Source organism: Salmo salar, chromosome ssa27 (genome assembly GCF_905237065.1).
Source record: "Salmo salar chromosome ssa27, Ssal_v3.1, whole genome shotgun sequence".
NCBI classification, from domain to species: Eukaryota; Metazoa; Chordata; class Actinopteri; order Salmoniformes; family Salmonidae; genus Salmo; species Salmo salar.
The window spans coordinates 44,732,756-44,757,802 of NC_059468.1; the positions used below are offsets into that span (position 1 = coordinate 44,732,756).

General features: G+C 43.3%; 1 protein-coding gene across 1 annotated transcript in view; it reads right to left on the reverse strand.

Moving 5' to 3' along the window:
* The window catches only part of LOC106589158 (CUB and sushi domain-containing protein 2), an 881,306-nt gene that overhangs the window by 415,833 nt on the left and 440,426 nt on the right, over nucleotides 1-25,047 (reverse strand). The window contains exons 10-11 of the mRNA XM_045709574.1: nucleotides 21,464-21,551; nucleotides 19,425-19,549 (exon numbers count right to left, since the gene is read on the reverse strand). Of these exons, the coding sequence (XP_045565530.1) occupies nucleotides 19,425-19,549; nucleotides 21,464-21,551 (213 nt within the window). The remainder of the gene's footprint in view (nucleotides 1-19,424; nucleotides 19,550-21,463; nucleotides 21,552-25,047) is intronic.

Here is a 25,047-nt window from a genome sequence, read left to right on the forward strand (position 1 = left end):
TCAGCGTGTGATAGGTGGGTGGGCATTCTATGTTTTGTGTTTTCTATGTTTTGGCCGGGGTATGGTTTCCAATCAGAGGCAGAGCTGTCTATCGTTGTCTCTGATTGGAAGCCATACTTAGGCAGTCTGTTTTTCCCTTTTGTTTTTCGTGGGTAGTTGCTGACAAATGACAACCGATAGCAAATAGTTGGAAACGTTAATCAGATGATGCTGGGCTTGTTCATATGTTGGTCAAGTGTCCTAGTAGAAAATAGACTACACACAAATGCAGCCATTATCTTGCTGAGAATTAACCTCCCAGAAGATACATCAGATGCTCCCATGCTCAGGTCTCTCTCTCTCTCTCTCTCTCTCTCTCTCTGTATCTCTCTCTCTGTCTCTCTCTCTCTACATATACAGTGCATTCAGAAAGTACTCAGATCCCTTGACCTTTTCCCCTAAAAAATTACATGACAGCCTTATTCTAAAATGTATTAAATAGTTTTTTTCCCTCATGAATCTGTACACGGTACCACATAATGACAAAGCAAAAACAGGTTGTTTGAAATGTTTTCATAAGTGTTCAGACCCTTTACTCAGTACTTTGTTGAAGCACCTTTGGCAGCGATTACAGCCTGAAGTCTTCTTGGGTATGATGCTACAAGCTTGGCACACTTGTATTTGGGGAGTTACTCCCATTCTTCTCTGCAGATCCTCTCAAGCTCTGTCAGGTTGGATGGGGAGCGTTGCTGCACAGCTATTTTCAGGTCTCTCCAGAGATGTTCGATCGGGTCCAAGTCCGGCTTCCGTCTGGCCACTCTACCATAAAGGCCTGATTGGTGGAGTGCTGCAGAGAAGGTTGTCCTTCTTGAATTTTCTCCCATCTCCACAGGGAAACTCTGGAGCTCTGTCAGAGTGACAATTGGGATTCTCTCTCTCTCTCTCTCTCTCTCTCTCTCTCTCTCTCTCTCTCTCTCTCTCTCTCTCTCTCTCTCTCTCTCTCTCTCTCTCTCTCTCTCACACACACAAATTAGCTTCCATGTTGACACCTCAGAGAATGCATAGAGAGAGTGTGACTCAAATAACTGACTAGCTCAAAGCTGAATCCGACTGGCTCACTATTGCAGTGTAGCGATCGCTCTCCTCTTGTTCCATCATCAGCAACATGAAGCCTGAGATCAGTAGTTCAGTTCACACAGTTCTAACGCAACGACAGACTTCGCTGTGATGCAGTATTAGTGTCACCTCGTTAGATCCTGAGACCAGAACAAATGGTCTATTGATTCTGTATCCTCACAACAAAATCTGCAGAGCTGTGGTGATTGTATTGCTCCAAATTTTCAACATTTTGTTGGTGGAAAGAATTTGGTAAAATAATTTTAGCTGAAAACCACAAAGTGTTGAATCTTGCATTATTTTATATTTCAACTCGTGCACCCTGCACCATGGAATCGGTACATCAAAAATCTCTTCCCAGCTATTTTGCAATCTGTATGGCACAGCTGTCAACATCCTGGTCCTCAAATAAAACTGGTATACTTTCCTATTTATGCTATTTTTGTTCCTCCACCAGTTTTGGTCCTTTATATTGGGCAGACAGTTCTCTACTTCCTCCCGTTGTCACCTGCCTTCTCCATTTTTGGGATAATACTGTAATCAATTGGTTGTAATCTTGGACTGAGCAGACCTTTCCGATACCTTCATGATAATGCCATAACTCTACCATTCCAATTTACAATATAATAATAAAACAAAATACCCTTTTCAACACATATTAACCATAAATACAGGTATTGTATCAACCAGCACATTTAAGTTCAGCCATAATATTTGTTGTATTATGTGTTCTATATTTTCAGGGGGATGAAATTGACATTTCAACCAGCTCTGCAATGCGTGTTTGAAAAAGATAGATAGTTTGAACAAGGTTTAATTTTCAATTAATTTAAAATGAGACATGTCAGTCTGCACAAAGGAAGAAAATTGATGAGATTTTCTTAGTAATCTACTTGAGAACGATTATTGGTTCAAATAAAAATGTTTATACGTACACTGTAAGTGAAGCTTTTAGAGAGAGGTTTAATGCTTTTACTGTATATGTAATAATCTCAACCCCACCCAGTTCATATTCATTATATAGATAGGCACGCTTTATCTCGTCTGGTTTAGCATCCCAGATAAAGAAACATATTTTTGGCTCAAATGATTTTGAAAAATGAATAATCAGGAGTAGGCAGCGCCTTAAGCAATTGAATAAACTGAGATATGACTAAGGAGTTAATCAGTGTAATTTTTCCAGAAATAGACAGTTATTTACCTCTCCATGGTTGCACAATCTTGTCTATTTTTACTAGTTCTCTTTTGAAATTCATTGTGGAGAGCTCATTTACATTTGTTATGATATGAATCCCAAGGGTTGTCTACTTCACCATCAGCCCATTTTATAGGTAAACTGCAGGGTAACGTAAATGTTACTTTTTTTTAAATATCCAATACGTCATATTGTTTCAGCCAGAAAAAGTTATCTAGATCTTCAGAGACATTGGTTCTAAGGTTCTATGGTTCCAAGGTTCCAAGGTTCTAAGGTTCCACGGTTCCAAGGTTCTAAGGTTCGGAGGTGTTGATGTTCTAAGACTCTAAGGTTATAAGGTTCTAGCTTGTGGACGTAATATAAAACATGAGTCATCAGCATACATACATTTGTTTTTTAAGCCTTGGATTTCTAATCCTGTAATGTTGTTATTTGATCTGATTTTAATAGCATTTCGATGGTGATAACAAATATATATGGTGACAGTGGACACCCTTGTTTAACTCCTCTTGACAGTTTAAAACTTTTTGATAAGTAGCCACTATTTACTATTTTACACTTGGGGTTGCAATATATACCTTTTACCAATTGAAAAAGAGACTCACCGAAATACAAAAAAAAAAAATACAATCATTTATATATAAAATCCAGTCTTAAAATCAAAGGTCTTTTCAAATCCGTTATGAATATGAGGCCTGGTTTCGTAGATGTTTTATGTTGTTCTGTTATTTCTAGTAGTCATCTTAATGTCTATAATGTATCGTCCATGTAAAAAAACAGTCTGATCAGGATGAACAAAGCTGGTAAAACCCTTTTAACTTCTGAGTGCTATGTATTTCACTAGTATTTTTGCATCACAACATTGAAGTGTAAGGGGCCTCCAGTTTTTCTAGATAGACTGTGTCTTTATGTTTGCCATCTGGGTCTTGTTTTAATAATAGTGAAACCAGACCTTCCTGCTGAGTACCTGACACCTGACACCATATAGGAGTAGTTAAAACAATCTAACAGTGGAGCTTCGAGAATATAAAATAAGGCTTGATATACCTCTACCGGTATGCCATCAAGCCCTGGGGTTTTAACAGACTGAAAGGATTTAATAGCCTCAAAAAGGTCTTCCTCTGTAATTTGGCCTTCGCAATGATCTTTCTGTGCATTTGTTAATTTTCTATTTTTGTATTATTTGGAAGGAATTTGACGATGAGACAGAAATTACTTGTTAACTTTAATTACTTGTTACTCATATTTCTTATTCTTATCCATATTTTTTAAACTGCATTGTTTGTTAGGGGCTCATAAGAAAGCATTTCACTGTAAGGTCTACACCCGTTGTATTCGGCGCATGTGAATAATAACATTTGATTTGATTTGAAAAAAAAATATTTAGTTTCCTCTTTTAAAATATCATGGATTAGTTACTGCAAATTATTTTGGGTAGCATTCCTGTGTTGGAGATTCAGGAAGAATTTGGTGCATTTTCTCCATATTCCATCCAGTTTGCTTTATGTTTGTAATAGATTACATTAGATCGTTCTTGACTAAGTTCCTGCAGTTTTTTTTTCCCCTCACTAATGTTTTGTATCTCTGTTGTTAGATCCCCCTTCTGTTTGAGTGACAATGTTTGTTTTTTTGCTGGGGAACATAACAGTTAGTAGTTTGTTCACCTCTCACTCTCTAAGCCAAGGATAAACAGCACTGTGATGCAGTTTGAGTTTAAAAAATATATATATAGACGACAGATTGGAGGTCAACGGAGGTGAGTGTAGCCATGGGAAACTGTAAGCTGTAAAAAAAAAACAATCTGCTAACTTTCCCAAAATTCCCAAATTTTCCATAACTTTGAGGATTCTGGATGTCCTGTTAAAACCTCTTAGGGATAGGGGGCCGTATTTTCACGTCCGGATGAAAAACGTGCCCAAATTAAACTGCCTCCTACTCAGACTCAGAAACTAGAATATGTATATTATTAGTAGATTTCGATAGAAAACACTCTGAAGTTTCTAAAACTGTTTGAATGATGTCTGTGAGTATAACAGAACTCATATGGCAGGCCAACACCTGAGAAAAATCCAACCAGGAAATGGGAAATCTGAGAATTGTAGTTCTTCTTTTGAATCCCTATCGAAACTACAGTGTCTAAGGGGTCACGCTGCACTTCCTAAGGCTTCCATTGGCTGTCAACAGCCTTTAGAAACTGTTTTCATCCTTCTCCTGTTACTGGGCATAAAATAGGAGCTCAGTCAATCAGTGGCCTGTCTGAGGACAAAGGGCTTGGTGATGTGCGAGCCCGCGAATGCGCCGTTCCTTCTTTTTCTCTGGAATGAATACGCTATTGTCCGGTTGTAAAATTATCGCATTTTTACGTTAAAAAGACCCTAAAGATTGATTGTAAACATCGTTTGACATGTTTCTACAAACGGTAATGGAACTTTTGAGCTTTTCGTCTATTTATTTGTCTATTTATTTGCGCCCCCGCCTCGTGCCTTTGGAATAGTATTCTGGACAGGCCAACAAAACTGAGGTATTTGGACATAAATGATGGACTTTATCGAACAAATTAACATTTCTTGTGGAAGTGGGAATCCTGCGAGTGCATTCCGCCAAAGATCAGCAAAGGTAAGAAAAGTTTTATAACACTATTTTCGAGTTTTGTTGACGCCGTGACTTCGTGGCTAACTGTATTGATGGTTGAGCTATCTACTCAGAATATTGAACAATGTGCTTTCTCCGTAAAGTTATTTTGAAATCTGACACAGCGGTTGCATTAAAAAGTAGTATATCTATAATTCTTCAAATAATTGTTATATAATTTGTCAACATTTATGATAAGTATTTCTGTAATATGTAATATGTGTGCTCATTGTGATCATTCACCAGGGGTTTTGGAGGCTAAACATTTTCTGAACATTTTCTGAACATCACACGCCAATGTAAAATGCTGTTTTTGTATATAAATATGAACTTGATCAAACAAAACATACATGTATTGTGTAACATGATGTCCTATCAGTGTCATCTGATGAAGATCGTCAAAGGTTAGTGTTTAATTTTAGCTGTATTTCGGGTTTTTGTGACGCCTCTCCTTGCTAGGAAAATGACTGTGTGGCTTTTCTAGTTTAGGGGGTGTTCTAACATAATGTAATGTTTTGCTTTCGCTGTAAAGCCTTTTTGAAATCGGACAATGTGGTTGCATTAACGAGAAATGTATCTTTAAAATGGTGTAAAATAGTGGTATGTTTGAGAAATTGAAATTATTAGATTTTTGTTGTTTTGAATTTCGCGCCATGCTATTTTGTCAAATGACCCCGTTAACGGGATCCTATCTCGAAGGGGTCCTCAACAGGTTAATTCCCTTCTGATTCGGGAAATTTCTGCAAAAACCTGTGAATTTTAGGAAGGTTACCGTAACTTTGCAAGCCTACTAGCTACACACTTAGCACTTTTTTTTTTATATATCTAGACGCTAAAAGGGATCTTCGTCTGTTCCCATAGGATAACCCTTTTAGTTACAGAAACCTTTGCACAGAGGGTTCTCCTAAAGTAGGGCAATAACCAAACAGCATCTAAGAGTGTAGTTATCATTTAACAATCCACATTCTGAGACCTAGAAGTGGTTGTTTCCTTTGTGGGCTTTTGTGGGTAACAATGCTTTGTGGGTGGCACATGTCGATGGATTCAGAAGGTTTCCTGGTTTGAGCCCAGGTTGGAGCAAGACGAGGGACGGAGCCAACACTTACCAGTAGTGTAATTCCTTCACCTCTCCTTCTCTACGTCAAGGACAGCGCAGTGATGGCGTGTGAGTTTTTATGTTTATGTACCCGTATGACATCATGATTTATGAACACTTAGTCCAGGACGCTGAGCAACATTGTTTGGCTTAATTACTCAACCCAACTCTTTAGGAGTTTCCCCCCTTGCAGCAATTTGCAATTACTGGGACGTTTTAGAGTAATGACCTAGCAATTAATGGTGTTAAATTGATGAAACAAGACAAATAATGATTCCTTATAGTTCGCCAGAAGCTAGGGTTTCCATCCAATTGGCGACAGATTTTCATGCAAATATTCTCAAATCAGCATATAAACAATATGGGCATTTTTCCACCAGAGATTTGTTTTCATCAAATTGACTGGTTGGGGTTAAACGGCTGTGTGTGAATAAAAATCACTTTAGTAGTTAAACTCCCATGTATCAAATTAAAAATAGAATTTAAATGTGTTTCCTTCTCATTTTCAACTCTACTGATGGTTTTGTCACAAACATTTGAGTTATTTAGAGAATGTGCCCACTCTGCTGTTGTTAGTCAACAGCTGGCAGATACAGCCTGGGTATATGATGAGATTATTATGGACAAAACATATACAGTCCGGGTATAGCCTACTATATGATGAGATTATTATGGACAAAACATATACAGTCCGGGTATAGCCTACTATATGATGAGATTATTATGGACAAAACATATACAGTCCGGGTATAGCCTACTATATGTGTCACGCTCTGACCTAGGAGAGCTGTGTTTTTCTGTTTATTTAGGTCAGGGTGTGATATGGGTGGATGATCAGAGAGAGAGAGAGAGAGAGAGAGAGAGAGAGAGAGAGAGAGAGAGAGAGAGAGAGAGAGAGAGAGAGAGAGAGAGAGAGAGAGAGAGAGAGAGAGAGAGATGGGCACTCTATGTTTTTTTTGTTTCTATGTTTTGTTCTGGTTTTCTATTTCTAGGTTGAGTTTTGGATGATCTCCAATTAGAGGCTGCTGGTTCGTGTTGTCTCTAATTGGAGATCATATTTAAGTTGGGGTTTGTCTATGGGGTTTTTGTGGGTAGTTGTTTTCCGTTTTGTGTGTGTCGGAACTGTTGGTGGTCGTTTTGTTGTTTTTGTTAAGTGTTTCATTAATAAAGTAAATATGAGCACTCTACACGCCGCACCTTGGTCCCCTTTAGACGACCCGTGTTACAATAAGAGCGAGATTATTTTTTATTTGTCAAACAAATCAAATCAAAGTTTATTTGTCACGTGTGCCGAATACAACAGGTGTAGACCTTACAGTGAAATGCTGAATAGAACAGGTGTAGTAGACCTCACAGTGAAATGCTGAATACAACAGGTGTAGGTAGACCTCACAGTGAAATGCTGAATACAACAGGTGTAGTAGACCTCACAGTGAAATGCTGAATACAACAGGTGTAGTAGACCTCACAGTGAAATGCTGAATACAACAGGTGTAGTAGACCTCACAGTGAAATGCTGAATACAACAGGTGTAGTAGACCTCACAGTGAAATGCTTACTGACAGGCTCTAACCAATAGTGCAGTTAAAAGGTATTAGGTGAACAACAGGTAAGTAAATGGCAGCCAAGCATCGATAATCATGTCACCAGAGTAATATTTATTGGATAGGAGCATCAAGATTACGACCCTGTGAAGTCGTAAGAAACTGTTTTCCCGAGTCGCAGTGGGAGGACCACACAATATCACGTGACTCCAAGTATTTCACTTCGATATGATGTTCATTTCATCCATATTTGTTTATAGAGGTTGTTCAACCGCCATTTCTCGCATAATTAATTTAACAGACACAAAAAAAGATCCCACCTTGTCTAACTTATTTTGTTTTTTGAAAACATGTTCAATAGTTCTCTAAATAGGTCTATATAACACACTGCTGTTGTTAGAATCGTAATACACTAGAGAACTGTAGACATAGAGACGTAATTAGAGGACTGTTGATATAGAGATACAGTGGCAAGAAAAAGTATGTGAACCTTTTGGAATTATCTGGATTTCTGCATAAATTGGTCATAATGACTGATCTTCATCTAAGTCACAACAATAGACAAAGATTTTTATTGTCTATATTGAATACATCATTTAAACTTTCACAGTGTAGGCTGGAAAAAGTATGTGAACCCCATAGGCTAAATGACTTCTCCAAAAGCTAATTGGAGTCAGGAGTCAGCTAACCTTGAGTCAAATCAATGAGACAAGATTGAAGATGTTAGTTAGAGCTGCCCTGCCTTGTAAAAAAACCTCACAGAATTTGAGTTTGCTATTCACAAGAAGCATTGCCTGATGTGAACCTTGATTACCTTGAAGAAAAGAGATCTCAAAAGTCCTAAGATTAAGAATTGTTGACTTGCATGAAGAAGGAAATGATTACAAAAGTATCTCTAAAAGCCTTGATGTTCATCAGTCCACGGTAAGACAAATTGTCGATAAATGGAGAAAGTTAAGCACTGTTGCTACTCTCCCTAGGAGTGGCCGCCCTGCAAAGATGACTGCAAGAGCACAGTGCAGAATGCTCAGTGAGGTTAAGAAGAATCCTAGAATGTCAGCTAAAGACTTACAGAAATCTCTGGAACACGCTAACATCTCTGTTGACGAGTCTATGATACGTAAAACACTAAACAAGAATGGTGTTCATGGGAGGACACCACGGAAGAAGCCACTGCTGTCCAAAAAAAAAACATTGCTGCACGTCTGAAGTTCGCAAAAGAGCACCTGAATGTTCCACAGCACTTCTGGCAAAATATTCTGTAGACAGATGAAACTACAGTCGAGTTGTTTGGAATGAAAACACAACATTATGTGGAGAAAAAAAGGCACAAAACAACAACATCACTCCCCACTGTAAAGTATGGTGGAGTGAGCATCATGGTTTGGGGCTGCTTTACTGCCTCAGGGCCTGGACAGCTTGCTATCATTGACGGAAAAGTTAATTCCCAAGTTTATCAAGACGTTTTCAGGAGAATGTAAGGCTATCTGTCTGCCAATTGAAGTTCAACAGAAGTTGGGTGATGCAACGGGACAACGACCCAAAACATAGAAGTAAGTCAACAACAGAATGGCTTCAACAGATGAAAATATGCCTTCTGGAGTGGCCCAGTCAGTCCTGACCTCAAGAGAGCAGTTCACACCAGACATCCCAATTACATTGCTGAACTGAAACAGTTTTGTAAAGAGGAATGGTCCAAAATTCCTCCTGACCGCTGATCCACAACTACAGAAAACGTTTGGTTGAGGTTATTGCTGCCAAAGGAGGGTCAACCAGTTATTAAATCGAAGGGTTCACATAATTTTTCCACCCTGCACTGTGAATGTTTACACAGTCTGTTCAATAAAGACATGAAAACATATAATTGTTTGTGTGTTATTAGTTTAAGCAGACTGTTTGTCAATTGTTGTGACTTTAGATGAAGATCAGATTATATTTTAAGGCAGATCTATGCAGAAATCACATACTTTTTCTTGCCACTGTATATAACTAGAGGGCAGAGGAGACTGTGTGAATCAGGCATTCGTGGTATAATTGCTCCAAAGAAACTCAAGCAATGGACATTAGGCCTGTGGAAATCTGTCCTTTGGTGTGTTGAGTCCAAATTTGAGATATTTGGTCTCAACAGCCATGTCTTTGTCTTACATTTGAGTCGTTTATCCAGAGCGACTTAGCGAATGCATACATTTTTTCTTTTTTTTTGTACTGGTCCCCCGTGGGAATCGAACCCACAACCCTGGTGTTGCACACACCATGCTGGCGTTGCAAACACCATGCCCTACCAACTGAGCCACAGGGAAGGTCTAGTATTAAGACAATGTCATATTAATCCAGGCATGATTTGCTTAAACTGAATATATATATATACGTCTGACACAGAGTAGGTGAACGAATGATCTCCGCATCTGTAGTTCCCACCGTGAATCATGGAGGAGGAGGTGAGATAGTGTGGGGGTGCTTTGCTGGGGACACTGTCTGTGATTTATTTATAATTTATTTATAATTCAAGGTACACTTAACCTGTAAGGACCGACGCCGGAGATGAGAAAAAAGGTACAGGGAGTCAATATTTAATAAGGAACAAGACAGGCACAGCGTCGGCACACGGGTATAGAAGGACATATGACAATCAATGCTGGAGCAGAGCGGGGGAACAGACAGATATAGGGGAGGTAATGACAGAGGTGATTGAGTGCAGGTGTGTCCAATAATCGCTGATGCGCTTGACGGGGGAAAGACAGATGTGTGTAATGATGGTGGCAGGAGTGCGTAATGCTGGGGAGACTGGCGCCCTCGAGCGCCAGGGGGAAGAGCGGGAGCAAGCGTGACTTAACCAGCATGGCTACCACAGCATTCTGCAGCGATACGCCATCCCATCTGGTTTGCACTTAGTGGAACTGTCATTTGTTTTTCAACAGGACAATGACTCAACACACCTCCAGGCTGTGTAAGGGCTATTTGACCAAGAAGGAGAGTGATGGAGTGCTGCATCAGATGACTTGGCCTCCACAATCACCCGACCTCAACCCAATTGAGATGGTTTGGGATGAGTGGACCGCAGAGTAAAGGAAAAGCAGCCAGCAAGTGCTCAGCATATGTGGGAACTCCTTCAAGACTGTCGGAAAAACATTCCTCATGTTGTGTGCATTCCTCATGAAGCTGGTTGAAAGAATGCCAAGAGTGTGCAAAGCTGTCATCAAAGGGTGGCTACTTCAAAGAATCTAAAATATTAAATATATTTTGATTTGTTTAACACTTGTTTGGTTACTACATGATTCCATGTATGTTATTTTCAAAATTGTGATGGAAATAGTCTATGGAAACGAGCAAACAATATTCCAGAGTTAAGATCATGAAAGTTTCAGGATAACGAGATCCGTTGACACCAATTATCTTGGACCATGAACCAATTGGACTACATTATCTATGGATGTAATATTTCATCATCATTCTTTATCAGACCCTGTTTCTATGGTCCCATGTACCACTTTTCCAGACCATGTTTTCAGATTTGACATTACTGTACACTCACCAGCCACTTTATTAGGTACACCTATCTAGTACTGGGTAGGACCCCCTTTTGCCTCCACAACAGCCTGAATTATTCACGGTGTTGTACGTTAAGAGATGCCATTCTGCACACCACTGTTTTAAATGGCTGTTTTTTGACCTCTATCATTTACAAGGTGTTTTTGATCACAGAACTACATGTGTTTTGTTTATCGCACCGTTCTCTGTAAACTCTAGAGACTGTAGTGCGTAAAAATCCCAGGAGGGCAGCTGTTTCTGAGATGGTGGAACCACCAGGTGTGGCACCAACAATCCTACCACGGTCAAAGTTGCTTAGATTACTCATCTTGCCCGTTCTAATGTTTGGTCGAACAACATCTAAAGCTCTCTACTCTATATACTCTATATATTGAGTTGCAGGCAGACACATGATTCGCTGTTCGAAGGAGCAGGATATTTGCGTTAACACGCAGGTGTACCTAATAAAGTGGCCTGGTGAGTGTATGTATGCAGGCCCTTGGAATCGCTTTTCCAATACTGCCAACTCGTTAGTGATGATTGATTTCACATTGTGGTTAAGAGTACATAGTGAACTGAGTGGTATCCACCTAGAATAACATAGCGATAACATGGACCCAGCAGGTGATCCAGGTCACAATAAAGGAACGGCAGGGGACAAGCATCCCTTCTGAGAGGTGGCCGTGGGCCTCGTTAGAGAGGACTAGCACCCCTTCTGAGAGGTGGCCGTGGGCCTCGTTAGAGAGGACTAGCACCCCTTCTGAGAGGTGGCCATGGGCCTCGTTAGAGAGGACTAGCACCCCTTCTGAGAGGTGGCCATGGGCCTCGTTAGAGAGGACTAGCACCCCTTCCGAGAGGTGGCCGTGGGCCTCGTTAGAGAGGACGAGCACCCCTTCCGAGAGGTGGCCGTGGGCCTCGTTAGAGAGGACGAGCACCCCTTCTGAGAGGTGGCCGTGGGCCTCGTTAGAGAGGACGAGCACCCCTTCTGAGAGGTGGCCGTGGGCCTCGTTAGAGAGGACGAGCACCCCTTCTGAGAGGTGGCCGTGGGCCTCGTTTGAGATGTGGGGGGGGAACGTGGTAGAGGACAAGGCCACGGACCAAGACAGTGGCAGCAACAGCAAAGAGTGTCCAATGAAATCCGAGAAATAGTTGTAGACCATGTCGTAAATCATGGCATGACAATGATTCAACCAAACCTCAGAAGATCAACCGTGGCCTCAATCATCAGAACTTTCCTCAATGAGAACCGGTAAGTCTTCAATGTGCATTAAACATTAGGCTACTCTCAATTGTCAAATGTCTGTATACCACATGCCAATGTGTACCACAGAGTAGGTGATGTGACTAAATCTGTTCTTACTGTCATTTTCACAACGGAATTGAGACTAGGACAAATAGGGGAGGCAGAGACAAAATTCTGACTGACCAACAAGAGCGGGCTGTGGTCAATTTGGTTCAGCCCAGAAATGATATTCGCTTTACAGAAATTCGGCAGCACATCTTGGACAATGACGACATGTTCAACAATGTGGAAGCCATAAGTTTGCCGACTATTGCACGCACGCTGAAAAGGCACCAGGTGTCTCTAAAACAGCTGTACCGTGGGCCTGTTGAAAGAAATACAGTTTGAGTGAAGCAACTGAGGACTGAGTAAGTTCAGGTATGTTCAGATTCAAGATGCCTGTTGTGAAAAATTCCCCCCAAAAATTCTACATCATTAATCAGTAATTCTCTTTCCAAAATGTATTTTTAGAGGGTGATGGAGCTGGATGCTGACGAAAACCATCACAAATTCCTCTTTTTGGATGAGGCAGGCTTCAACCTGGCCAAGACAAGGAGGAGAGGTTGGAATTTCATTGGCCAGTGGGCACCCATCCAAGTACCCGGACAACGTGGGGCCAACATCACCACGTGTGCGGCTATATCGGATGATGGTGTGGAGGGACAGACCTCCTATTGGTTCATATAATGCAGCTCTCCTTGTAACCTTCCTTGATGAGATAAATCAGGCCTGTAGAGCTGATGGCGTGACCTACGTTATTGTGTGGGATAATGTCAGGTTCCACTATGCTCAAATGGTGCAAGCGTGGATTCAGGCCCATCCACAATTTACCACCCTGTACTTACCCCCATACTCTCCTTTCCTAAAACCCGATTGAAGATTTTTGTTCTCCACATGGAGGTGGAAGGTATATGATAGGTTCCCTCACAAACTAGCCAACCTTCTCCAGGCCATGGATGACGCATGCAATGACATCACGGCAGACATCAGGCCTGGATTCGGCCGGAAGATTCTTCCCAAGATGTTTGGCTGATGAAAACATCCATTGTGATGTGGATGAGAACCTGTGGCCAAATCCACAAGACAGGTTTGATGGAAATATAGAAGTACAGTAATCAATCTTTTGATTTTTACAGTAAGCCAGGTGAGGTACACTGCAGTTGACGTTTTACTGTAGTTTTATTAACATTTTTTGCAGCTAATTATTTTTGCTTTGATTCAAAAGAAACCTGTGTTGTGAATTTATTGTATTTCCTCAAATAATTTCTGATTTTGTTCAATGATTCCACTGTGTCTGTAGTATTCTCTCTACTAGTCATTTTACAGTGATGTATTTACTGTGCAGTACCATAATGAAACATGCATCACATATTTTGTACTACAATATGTAATGATTGTACGAACAATGACACAGTGAAACTATCTGTATATTGTGTGTGGGTGATCTAAATGAATGTGGTATTTCATGATGAATGAGTTATTTCAACCGATGATTCTGCAAGTGCAAGGTTTCTTTAAAGATATGAATCCACAATGCAATGTTTTGATCATTGGACAGCCTGTGTTACAAGCGATGACCATTATGGGTTTTGTGTCTAGAGTTTCTGAAAAATCGCCACATGGTTATGAAATTAGCGCCAAAGTGATTGTAGGAAACTGTAACTCAAACGTTGGGCCATATTCACTGTTGCAACCCCTCTCTTCTTCAATCCCCTCGGAGCTATCTAACATGTGTGTGTGTGTGTGTGTGTGTGTGTGTGTGTGTGTGTGTGTGTGTGTGTGTGTGTGTGTGTGTGTGTGTGTGTGTGTGTGTGTGTGTCCTGGAAGGTATAAGGAACTCTGTGGATAATCTAATAGAGAGCATTAACCTGTGTGTCACCTCAACTCCATCTATTCCACTCCTATCTACTACCCAGAACCCCTCTCCTATCTACTACCCAGAACCCCTCTCCTATCTACTACCCAGAACCCCTCTCCTATCTACTACCCAGAACACCTCTCCTATCTACTACCCAGAACCCCTCTCCTATCTACTACCCAGAACCCCTCTCCTATCTACTACCCAGAACACCTCTCCTATCTACTACCCAGAACACCTCTCCCAGCTACTACCCAGATATCTACTACCCAGAACCCCTCTCCTATCTACTACCCAGAACCCCTCTCCTATCTACTACCCAGAACACCTCTCCTATCTACTACCCAGAACCCCACTCCCATCTACTACCCAGAACCCCACTCCCATCTACTACCCAGAACACATCTCCTATCTACTACCCAGAACACCTCTCCTATCTACTACCCAGATATCTACTACCCAGAACACCTCTCCTATCTACTACCCAGAACCCCTCTCATATCTACTACCCAGAACACCTCTCCTATCTACTACCCAGATATCTACTACCCAGAACACCTCTCCTATCTACTACCCAGAACACCTCTCCTGTCTACTACCCAGAACACCTCTCCTATCTACTACCCAGATATCTACTACCCAGAACACCTCTCCTATCTACTACCCAGAACACCACTCCTATCTACTACCCAGAACACCTCTCCTATCTACTACCCAGAACACCTCTCCTATATACTACCCAGATATCAGCTACCCAGAACCCCACTCCTATCTACTACCCAGAACACCTCTCCTATCTACTACCCAGATATCCACTACCCAGAACCCCACTCCTATCTACTACCCAGAACACCTCTCCTATCTACTACCCAGATATCCACTACCCAGAACACCTCTCCTATCAACTACCCAGAACCCCTCTCCTATCTACTACCCAGAACACCCTCTCCTATCTACTACCCAGAACACCTCTCCTATCTACTACCCAGATATCTACTACCCAGAACCCCACTCCTATCTACTACCCAGAACCCCTATCCTATCTACTACCCAGAACACCTCTTCTATCTACTACCCAGAACACCTCTCCTATCTACTACCCAGAACACCTCTCCTATCTACTACCCAGAACACCTCTCCTATCTACTACCCAGATATCTACTACCCAGAACACCTCTCCTATCTACTACCCAGAACACCTCTCCTATCTACTACCCAGAACACCTCTCCTATCTACTACCCAGAACCCCTCTCCTATATACTACCCAGAACACCTCTCCTATCTACTACCCAGAACACCTATCCTATCTACTACCCAGAACACCTCGCCTGTCTGCTACCCAGAACACCTCTCCTGTCTTCTACCCAGAACACCTCTCCTATCTACTACCCAGAACACCTCTCCTATCTACTACCCAGAACACCTATCCTATCTACTACCCAGAACACCTATCCTATCTACTACCCAGAACACCTCGCCTGTCTACTACCCAGAACACCTCTCCTATCTACTACCCAGAACCCCTCTCCTATATATTACCCAGAACACCTCTCCTATCTACTACCCAGATATCTACTACCCAGAACCCCTCTCCTATCTACTACCCAGAACACCTCTCCTATCTACTACCCAGATCACCTCTCCTATCTACTACTCAGAACACCTCTCCTATCTACTACCCAGAAAACCTCTCCTATCTACTACCCAGAACACCTCTCCCATCTACTACCCAGATATCTACTACCCAGATATCTACTACCCAGAACCCCTCTCCTATCTACTACCCAGAACACCTCTCCTGTCTACTACCCAGAACACCTCACCTATCTACTACCCAGAACACCACTCCTGTCTACTACCCAGAACACCTCTCCTATCTACTACCCAGATATCTACTACCCAGAACACCTCTCCTATCTACTACCCAGAACACCTCTCCTATCTACTACCCAGAACACCTCTCCTATCTACTACCCAGAACCCCTCTCCTATATACTACCCAGAACACCTCTCCTATCTACTACCCAGAACACCTATCCTATCTACTACCCAGAACACCTCGCCTGTCTGCTACCCAGAACACCTCTCCTGTCTTCTACCCAGAACACCTCTCCTATCTACTACCCAGAACACCTCTCCTATCTACTACCCAGAACACCTATCCTATCTACTACCCAGAACACCTATCCTATCTACTACCCAGAACACCTCGCCTGTCTACTACCCAGAACACCTCTCCTATCTACTACCCAGAACCCCTCTCCTATATATTACCCAGAACACCTCTCCTATCTACTACCCAGATATCTACTACCCAGAACCCCTCTCCTATCTACTACCCAGAACACCTCTCCTATCTACTACCCAGATCACCTCTCCTATCTACTACTCAGAACACCTCTCCTATCTACTACCCAGAAAACCTCTCCTATCTACTACCCAGAACACCTCTCCCATCTACTACCCAGATATCTACTACCCAGATATCTACTACCCAGAACCCCTCTCCTATCTACTACCCAGAACACCTCTCCTGTCTACTACCCAGAACACCTCACCTATCTACTACCCAGAACACCACTCCTGTCTACTACCCAGAACATCTCTCCTATCTACTACCCAGAACACCTCTCCTATCTACTACCCAGAACCCCTCTCCCATCCACTACCCAGAACCCCACTCCTATCTACTACCCAGAACACCTCTCCTATCTACTACCCAGATATCCACTACCCAGAACACCTCTCCTATCAACTACCCAGAACCCCTCTCCTATCTACTACCCAGAACACCTCTCCTATCTACTACTCAGATATCTACTACCCAGAACCCCACTCCTATCTACTACCCAGAACCCCTCTCCTATCTACTACCCAGAACACCTCTTCTATCTACTACCCAGAACACCTCTCCTATCTACTACCCAGAACACCTCTCCTATCTACTACCCAGAACACCTCTCCTATCTACTACCCAGATATCTACTACCCAGAACAACTCTCCTATCTACTACCCAGAACACCTCTCCTATCTACTACCCAGAACACCTCTCCTATCTACTACTCAGAACACCTCTCCTATCTACTACCCAGATATCTACTACCCAGAACAACTCTCCTATATACTACCCAGAACACCTCTCCTATCTACTACCCAGAACCCCTCTCCTATCTACTACCCAGAACACCTCGCCTGTCTGCTACCCAGAACACCTCTCCTATCTGCTACCCAGAACACCTCTCCTATCTACTACCCAGAACACCTCTCCTATCTACTACCCAGAACCCCTCTCCTATCTACTACCCAGAACACCTATCCTATCTACTACCCAGAACACCTCGCCTGTCTACTACCCAGAACACCTCTCCTATCTACTACCCAGAACCCCTCTCCTATCTACTACCCAGAACACCTCTCCTATCTACTACCCAGAACACCTCTCCTATCTACTACCCATAACCCCTCTCCTATCTACTACCCAGAACCCCTCTCCTATCTACTACCCAGAACACCTCTCCTATCTACTACCCAGATATCTACTACCCAGAACCCCTCTCCTATCTACTACCCCAGAACACCTCTCCTATCTACTACCCAGAACACCTCTCCTATCTGCTACCCAGAACACCTCTCCTATCTACTACCCAGAACACCTCTTCTATCTACTACCCAGAACACCTCTCCCATCTACTACCCAGATATCTACTACCCAGATATCTACTACCCAGAACCCCTCTCTTATCTACTACCCAGAACACCTCTCCTGTCTGCTACCCAGAACACCTCTCCTATCTACTACCCAGATATCTACTACCCAGAACCCCTCTCCTATCTACTACCCAGAACACCTCCCCTATCTACTACCCAGATATCTACTACCCAGAACACCTCTCCTATCTACTACCCAGAACCCCTCTCCTATCTACTACCCAGATATCTACTACCCAGAACCCCTCTCCTATCTACTACCCAGAACACCTCTCCTATCTACTACCCAGAACACCTCTCCTATCTACTACCCAGAACACCTCACCTAGCTACTACCCAGAACACCTCACCTATCTACTACCAGAACACCTCTCCTATCTACTACCCATAACCCCTCTCCTATCTACTACCCAGATATCTACTACCCAGAACCCCTCTCCTATCTACTACCCAGAACACCTCTCCTATCTACTACCCAGAACACCTCTCCTATCTACTACCCAGAACACCTCTCCTATCTACTACCCAGAAAACCTCTCCTATCAACTACCCAGAACACCTCTCCCATCTACTACCCAGATATCTACTGCCCAGAACCCCTCTCCTATCTACTACCCAGAACACCTCTCCTGTCTACTACCCAGAACACCTCACCTATCTACTACCCAGAACACCACTCCTGTCTACTACCCAGAACACCTCTCCTATCTACTACCCAGAACACCTCTCCTATCTACTACCCAGAACACCTCTCCCATCTACTACCCAGAACACCTCACCTATCTACTACCCAGAACACCTCTCCTGTCTGCTACCCAGAACACCTGTTCTAAGATCTGTGACATGCAATCCTCTCGATGCAGCCAGGTAACCTGAGATCCAAGACAATATTCAACGTTCGTCCAGGTCCCAGGACGTCAGGAGATCACTTCCAAACCCACCACTAGAGGCAACGGTGAGAGCTATTACCATCAAGTAGGGTTTTGTTTTGTTAGGCCTTTGTGGACATGTATGGTCCTAATATCTCTGCTTTACTCTGTTACATTCATCCAATAGAGATGGGACTCTCTCTGCTTTACTCTGATACATTCAGACACAATCACTGTACATAGAACAACAGCCATCTAACATTTGACACATCAGCCTGTTTGGGTGGCTTTTGCAACACAAAGCCACACAGGCCAGTGGGTCGAGGCCCTGGACGACACACAGAGGCCATGACCATTCTGTCTGCTCGTCACTAAGAGATGGGTGGAAGGTTAAATGCCTTGTGGGCAGTGGACTGCCAGTATAGACAGACGAGAGTCAAGTCCAGTTCAGGCCTGTTCAGCAGATAAGCATACAGTATGAACAGATACTGACACACACACACACACACACACACACACACACACACACACACACACACACACACACACACACACACACACGCACATGCACACGCACACACAGACCCATGAGCAGATAGACCCCCCCCCCCCATACCTCTGCAGATGGGTCGGTCGTCGCTCCAGCCTACGTAGCTGTCCGTGACTCTCAGACAGCTGATGCTCTTAGAGCCCTGCAGCTCGTAACCCTCATCACAGGAGAAGTGCACTGTGGCTCCTCGCCTGTAGGGGGAGGTAGAGAGACAGAGAGTTATACACAACCATCTCATAACCCTCATCACAGGAGAAGTGCACTGTGGCACCTCGCCTGTAGGGGGAGCTAGAGAGACAGAGGGTTATACACAACCATCTCGTAACCTTCATCACAGGAGAAGTGCACTGTAGCACCTCGCCTGTAGGGGGAGGTAGAGAGACAGAGAGTTATATATACACATAGAGATGGATGTACTGTAACTCTGGTCTAAGCTTTAACCAATGTCTAGGGAAGGAAAAGTACTGTCCTGAAGGGTTGCCTGTGTGTACAGGTTTCAGTCCGTTGTTTAACGCGTCTTTAAATTATCACTGAAATAATCACAAACCCGTCCTCTAAAAACGCTTCCTGCTGTGACCTCCCAGAAGCGGTGTTTTGTGGGAAACGGATCGTACCCATTTTGGCCGTGTTAGACGCAGCGACAAACCGGGGACAAGTCACTGATACAGAGAGAGACACATGTACGTCCCAAATGGCACCCTACTCCTTATATAGTGCACTTCCTTTGACACAGGGCCCCATTTCTGATCAAATGTAGTGCACTGTATAGGGAATAGGGTGCCCTTGGAGACACGCCCACTGTAACAGGAGAGCTCCATCATTTTCCCTTCTAGACCCAAGGTAGTATTCTTGAATAATCCTTAGTATTCCTTAGTTTTCCTTTGTATTCCTGAGTATTCCTGAGTATTCCTGATTATTCCTGAGTATTACTGACTATTCCTGAGTAATCCTTAGTATTCCTGATTATTCCTGAGTATTCTTCAGTATTCCTGAGCATTCCTGAGCATTCCTGAGTATTCCTGAGTATTCCTGAGTATTCCTGAGTATTCCTGAGTATTCCTGAGTATTACTGAGTATTACTGAGTATTCCTGAGTATTCCTTAGTATTCCTTGGTATTACTGAGTATTCCTTAGTAATCCTTAGTATTACTGAGTATTCCTTGGTATTACTGAGTATTCCTTAGTAATCCTTAGTATTACTGAGTATTCCTTGGTATTACTGAGTATTCCTTAGTAATCCTTAGTCACATTCTTGTAAACAAACAACACATCATTGTTGTGTCTTCCTCAATACATGTTCATGTACAGTAATCTCCCCTCAGTCTCTCCTCTCCTCTGTTCATGTTCAGTAATCTCCCCTCAGCCTCTCCTCTGTTCATGTACAGTAATCTCCCCTCAGTCTCTCCTCTGTTCATGTTCAGTAATCTCCCCTCAGTCTCCTCTCCTCTGTTCATGTTCAGTAATCTCCCCTCAGTCTCAGTCTCTCCTCTGTTCATGTTCAGTAATCTCCCCTCAGTCTCTCCTCTGTTCATGTTCAGTAATCTCCCCTCAGTCTCTCCTCTCCTCTGTTCATGTACAGTAATCTCCCCTCAGTCTCTCCTCTGTTCATGTTCAGTAATCTCCCCTCAGTCTCCTCTCCTCTGTTCATGTTCAGTAATCTCCCCTCAGTCTCAGTCTCTCCTCTGTTCATGTTCAGTAATCTCCCCTCAGTCTCTCCTCTGTTCATGTTCAGTAATCTCCCCTCAGTCTCTCCTCTCCTCTGTTCATGTTCAGTAATCTCCCCTCAGTCTCTCCTCTGTTCATGTTCAGTTATCTCCCCTCAGTCTCTCCTCTCCTCTGTTCATGTTCAGTAATCTCCCCTCAGCCTCTCCTCTGTTCATGTACAGTAATCTCCCCTCAGTCTCTCCTCTGTTCATGTTCAGTAATCTCCCCTCAGTCTCCTCTCCTCTGTTCATGTTCAGTAATCTCCCCTCAGCCTCTCCTCTGTTCATGTACAGTAATCTCCCCTCAGTCTCTCCTCTCCTCTGTTCATGTTCAGTAATCTCCCCTCAGCCTCTCCTCTGTTCATGTACAGTAATCTCCCCTCAGCCTCTCCTCTCCTTTACCTGAAGTCAGATCCTTTTCTTCTCCCTCGGTCAGGAATCCCTGGGTCTGGACACATGTTATGTCCCTGGGCCACACCCATCTGAGACACTGAGAGAGGGGGATGAGAGAGGGATGAGAGAGGGAAGAGAGAGGGAAGAGAGAGGGATGAGAGAGGGGGACGAGAGAGAGAAAGAGAAGACCGACAGAAGAAATAGAGAGAGAGAGAGACAGAGAGAGTTAGATATTCACAGATTTTTTACAGTGAAAATCCAGGTAAATTATCTACAGAAGCATTTCAACTAAACCTGATTTTTAATTTTATTTTTCAAAACTGATAATGACATACAGTCTACATCCACGAGGAGAGAAGTTTGAGGGTTAACGTGATTGGAATGCAAATACATCGATCCCTCCCTCAGTGGATTTCTCAATTCAATCAAACAGAGAGGGGGCAGCTACCTATAGCCAGGCTAAACAGCATTCTACGTGCTCTGACATCCCCTCATTACTACAGCCAGAAAGGGATCGACTGGGAACTTTCTTACCTAATATACCTGTAGTGAACAGTCAACACATTCATGACATACCATTTGAAATACACACGTCTGCAGCGTGTGTCATTGACATAGTTTTAGCCATAATGTTCGTAATATCTTTGTGAAGGTTATGTATTGATAATCCTCTATTGACCACATTATCATCTTATTTTTTCTTTATTTAATTAATAACATATCTACCCCTCTCCTCCAATATGACAGCATCCTGCTAAAACATATCAACAGACTGAGACAGGAAGGGGAAGTGACACCGGGTCGGTGAGCCAGCCAACCCCGGCAGGCCCCTTGACAGACAGGGCGGGGTCAAACGCCCGACAGGTGGGGCCAAATCTAAAGTGACACCCGGCTGATTAGCTGAGACTCTGGAGCCTGGCAGGGGGGCTCATGAATATTGATGAGGGGGGGGGCTAGTCATTCTCAAGGGAACGGAGAACTGGTTATAACCAAAGCAGTGGGATAGAGAGAGAGAAAGAGTTGGAGGAGAAGTTTAAAGGAGGAGAGAAGAATGAGAATGAAGAGGAAAATTATTCAAATAGAATAAAGTTGGTCCCATGTGGCTCAGTTGGTAGAGCATGGTGTTTGCAATGCCAGGGTTGTGGGTTCGATTCCCACGGTGGACGAGTACGGAGAAAAAAAAATGTATGAAATGTATGCATTCACTACTGTAAGTCGCTCTGGATAAGAGCGTCTGCTAAATGACTAAAATGTAAATAAAGAGCAGGAGGTAGAGGAGATGGGTATGAGGTGATAGATGGAGATGGTGATGGAGGTAGAGGAGATGGGTATTAGGTGATGGAGGTAGAGGACTAGAGAAGATGGGTATGAGGTGGTGGAGGTGGAGGTAGAGGATTAGAGGAGATGGGTATGAGGTGGTAGAGGACTAGAGGAGATGATGATGAGGTAGAGGATTAGAGGAGATGGGTATGAGGTGATGGAGGTAGAGGATAAAGTGATGATGGATGGGGCACTCCCTCAGTCCATGTTTCCTGAAGACCACGATCAGCTCCTTTGTTTTGACACTCCTAGGGCCCTCACCTCCTCCCTGTAGGCTCTCGTCATTGTCGGTAATCAGGCCTCCTACTGTTGTGTCGTCTGCAAACTTGATGATTGAATTGGAGGTGTGCATGTCCACGCAGTCAGGGGTGAACATGGAGTACAGGAGGTGTTGAGGATCAGCGAAGTTGCAGTTGTTGTCTCCTACCTTCACCACCTGGGGGCTGCCAATCAGGAAGTCCAGGATCCAGTTGCACAGGGCAGGGTTCAGAACCAGGGCCATGAGCTAAATAATGAGCTTGGAGGGTACTATGGTGTTGAAGGCTGAACTACAGTCAATGAACAGCATTCTTACATAGGTATTCCGATTGTCCAGATGGGATAGGGCAGTGAGATGGCGATTGCATCATCCGTGGATCTGTTGGGGCGGTAAGCAAATTGAAGTGGGTCTAGGTTGTCAGGTAAGGTAGAAGTTATATGATCCTTGACTAGCCTCTCAAAGTACTTCATGATGACAGAAGTGAGTGCCACGGGGCGATAATCATTTAGTTCATTTGCTTTGTCCTTTGCTTTCTTAGGTACAGGAACGATGGTGGACGTCATGAAGCAAGTGTGGACAGCAGACTGGGATAGGGTGGGACGTCGTCTGGGCTGGCAGCCTTGCGAGGGTTAACACGCTTAATGTCTTACTCATGTCGGCCGCAGAGAACGAGAGTCCACAGTCCTTGGGAGCTTGCCACATCAGTGGCACTGTGTTATCCTCAAAGCAGGCGAAGAAGGTGTTTAGGTTGTCCGGGAGTAAGATGTCGGTGTCCGCGACGTGGCTGGTTTTCTTTTTGTAATCCATGATTGTCTGTCAGCCCTGCCACATACGTCTCGTGTCTGAGCCGTTGAATTACGACTCCACTTTGTCTCTGTACTGACTGTTTTATTGTCTTACGGGAGGAATAACTGCACTGTTTGTATTCGACCACATTCCCAGTCACCTTGCCGTGGTTAAATGTGGTGGTTTGCGCTTTCAGATTAGTGTGAATAATGCCATCTATCTACGGTTTTTGGTTTGGGTAGGTTTTAACCTGTTGGGGATAGGGGGCAGTATTTGCACGGCCGGATAAAAAACGTACCCGATTTAATCTGGTTACTACTCCTGCCCAGTAACTAGAATATGCATATAATTGTTTGATTTGGATAGAAAACACTCCAAAGTTTCTAAAACTGTTTGAATGGTGTCTGTGAGTATAACAGAACTCATTTGGCAGGCCAAAACCTGAGAAGATTCCAAACAGGAAGCGCTCTCTCTGACCATTTCATGGCCTTCTTGATCATCTCTAACCAAAACAGGGGATCTCTGGCATAACGTGACATTTTCTAACGCTCCCATAGGCTCTCAGAAGGCGCCAGAAAGATGAATGGTGGCTTTGCAGGCCATGGCTGAAAAACATTAGCGCATTTTGATAGTGGTCGATCTGAGGGCAATGAGACTGGAGGCGCGTGCACGAGTCGACACCATGTTTACTTTCTCTCTCTTTGAACGAAAACAACGACTCCCGGTCGGAATATTATCGTTTTTTTACGAGAAAAATAGCATAAAAATTGATTTTAAACAGCGGTTGACATGCTTCGAAGTACGGTAATGGAATATTTAGACATTTTTGTCACGAAACGCGTCGGGCGCGTCACCCTTCTTTACCATTCGGATAGTGTCTTGAACGCACGAACAAAACGCCGCTATTTGGATATAACTATGGATTATTTGGGACCAAACCAACATTTGTTATTGAAGTAGAAGTCCTGGGAGTGCATTCTGACGAAGACAACAAAAGGTAATCAAACTTTTATAATAGTAAATATGATTATGGTGAGTGCTAAACTTGCCGGGTGTCTAAATAGCTAGCCCGTGATGCCTGAGCTATGTACTTAGAATATTGCAAAATGTGCTTTCACCGAAAAGCTATTTTAAAATCGGACATAGCGAGTGCATAAAGGAGTTCTGTATCTATAATTCTTAAAATAATTGTTATGTTTTTTGTGAACATTTATCGTGAGTAATTGAG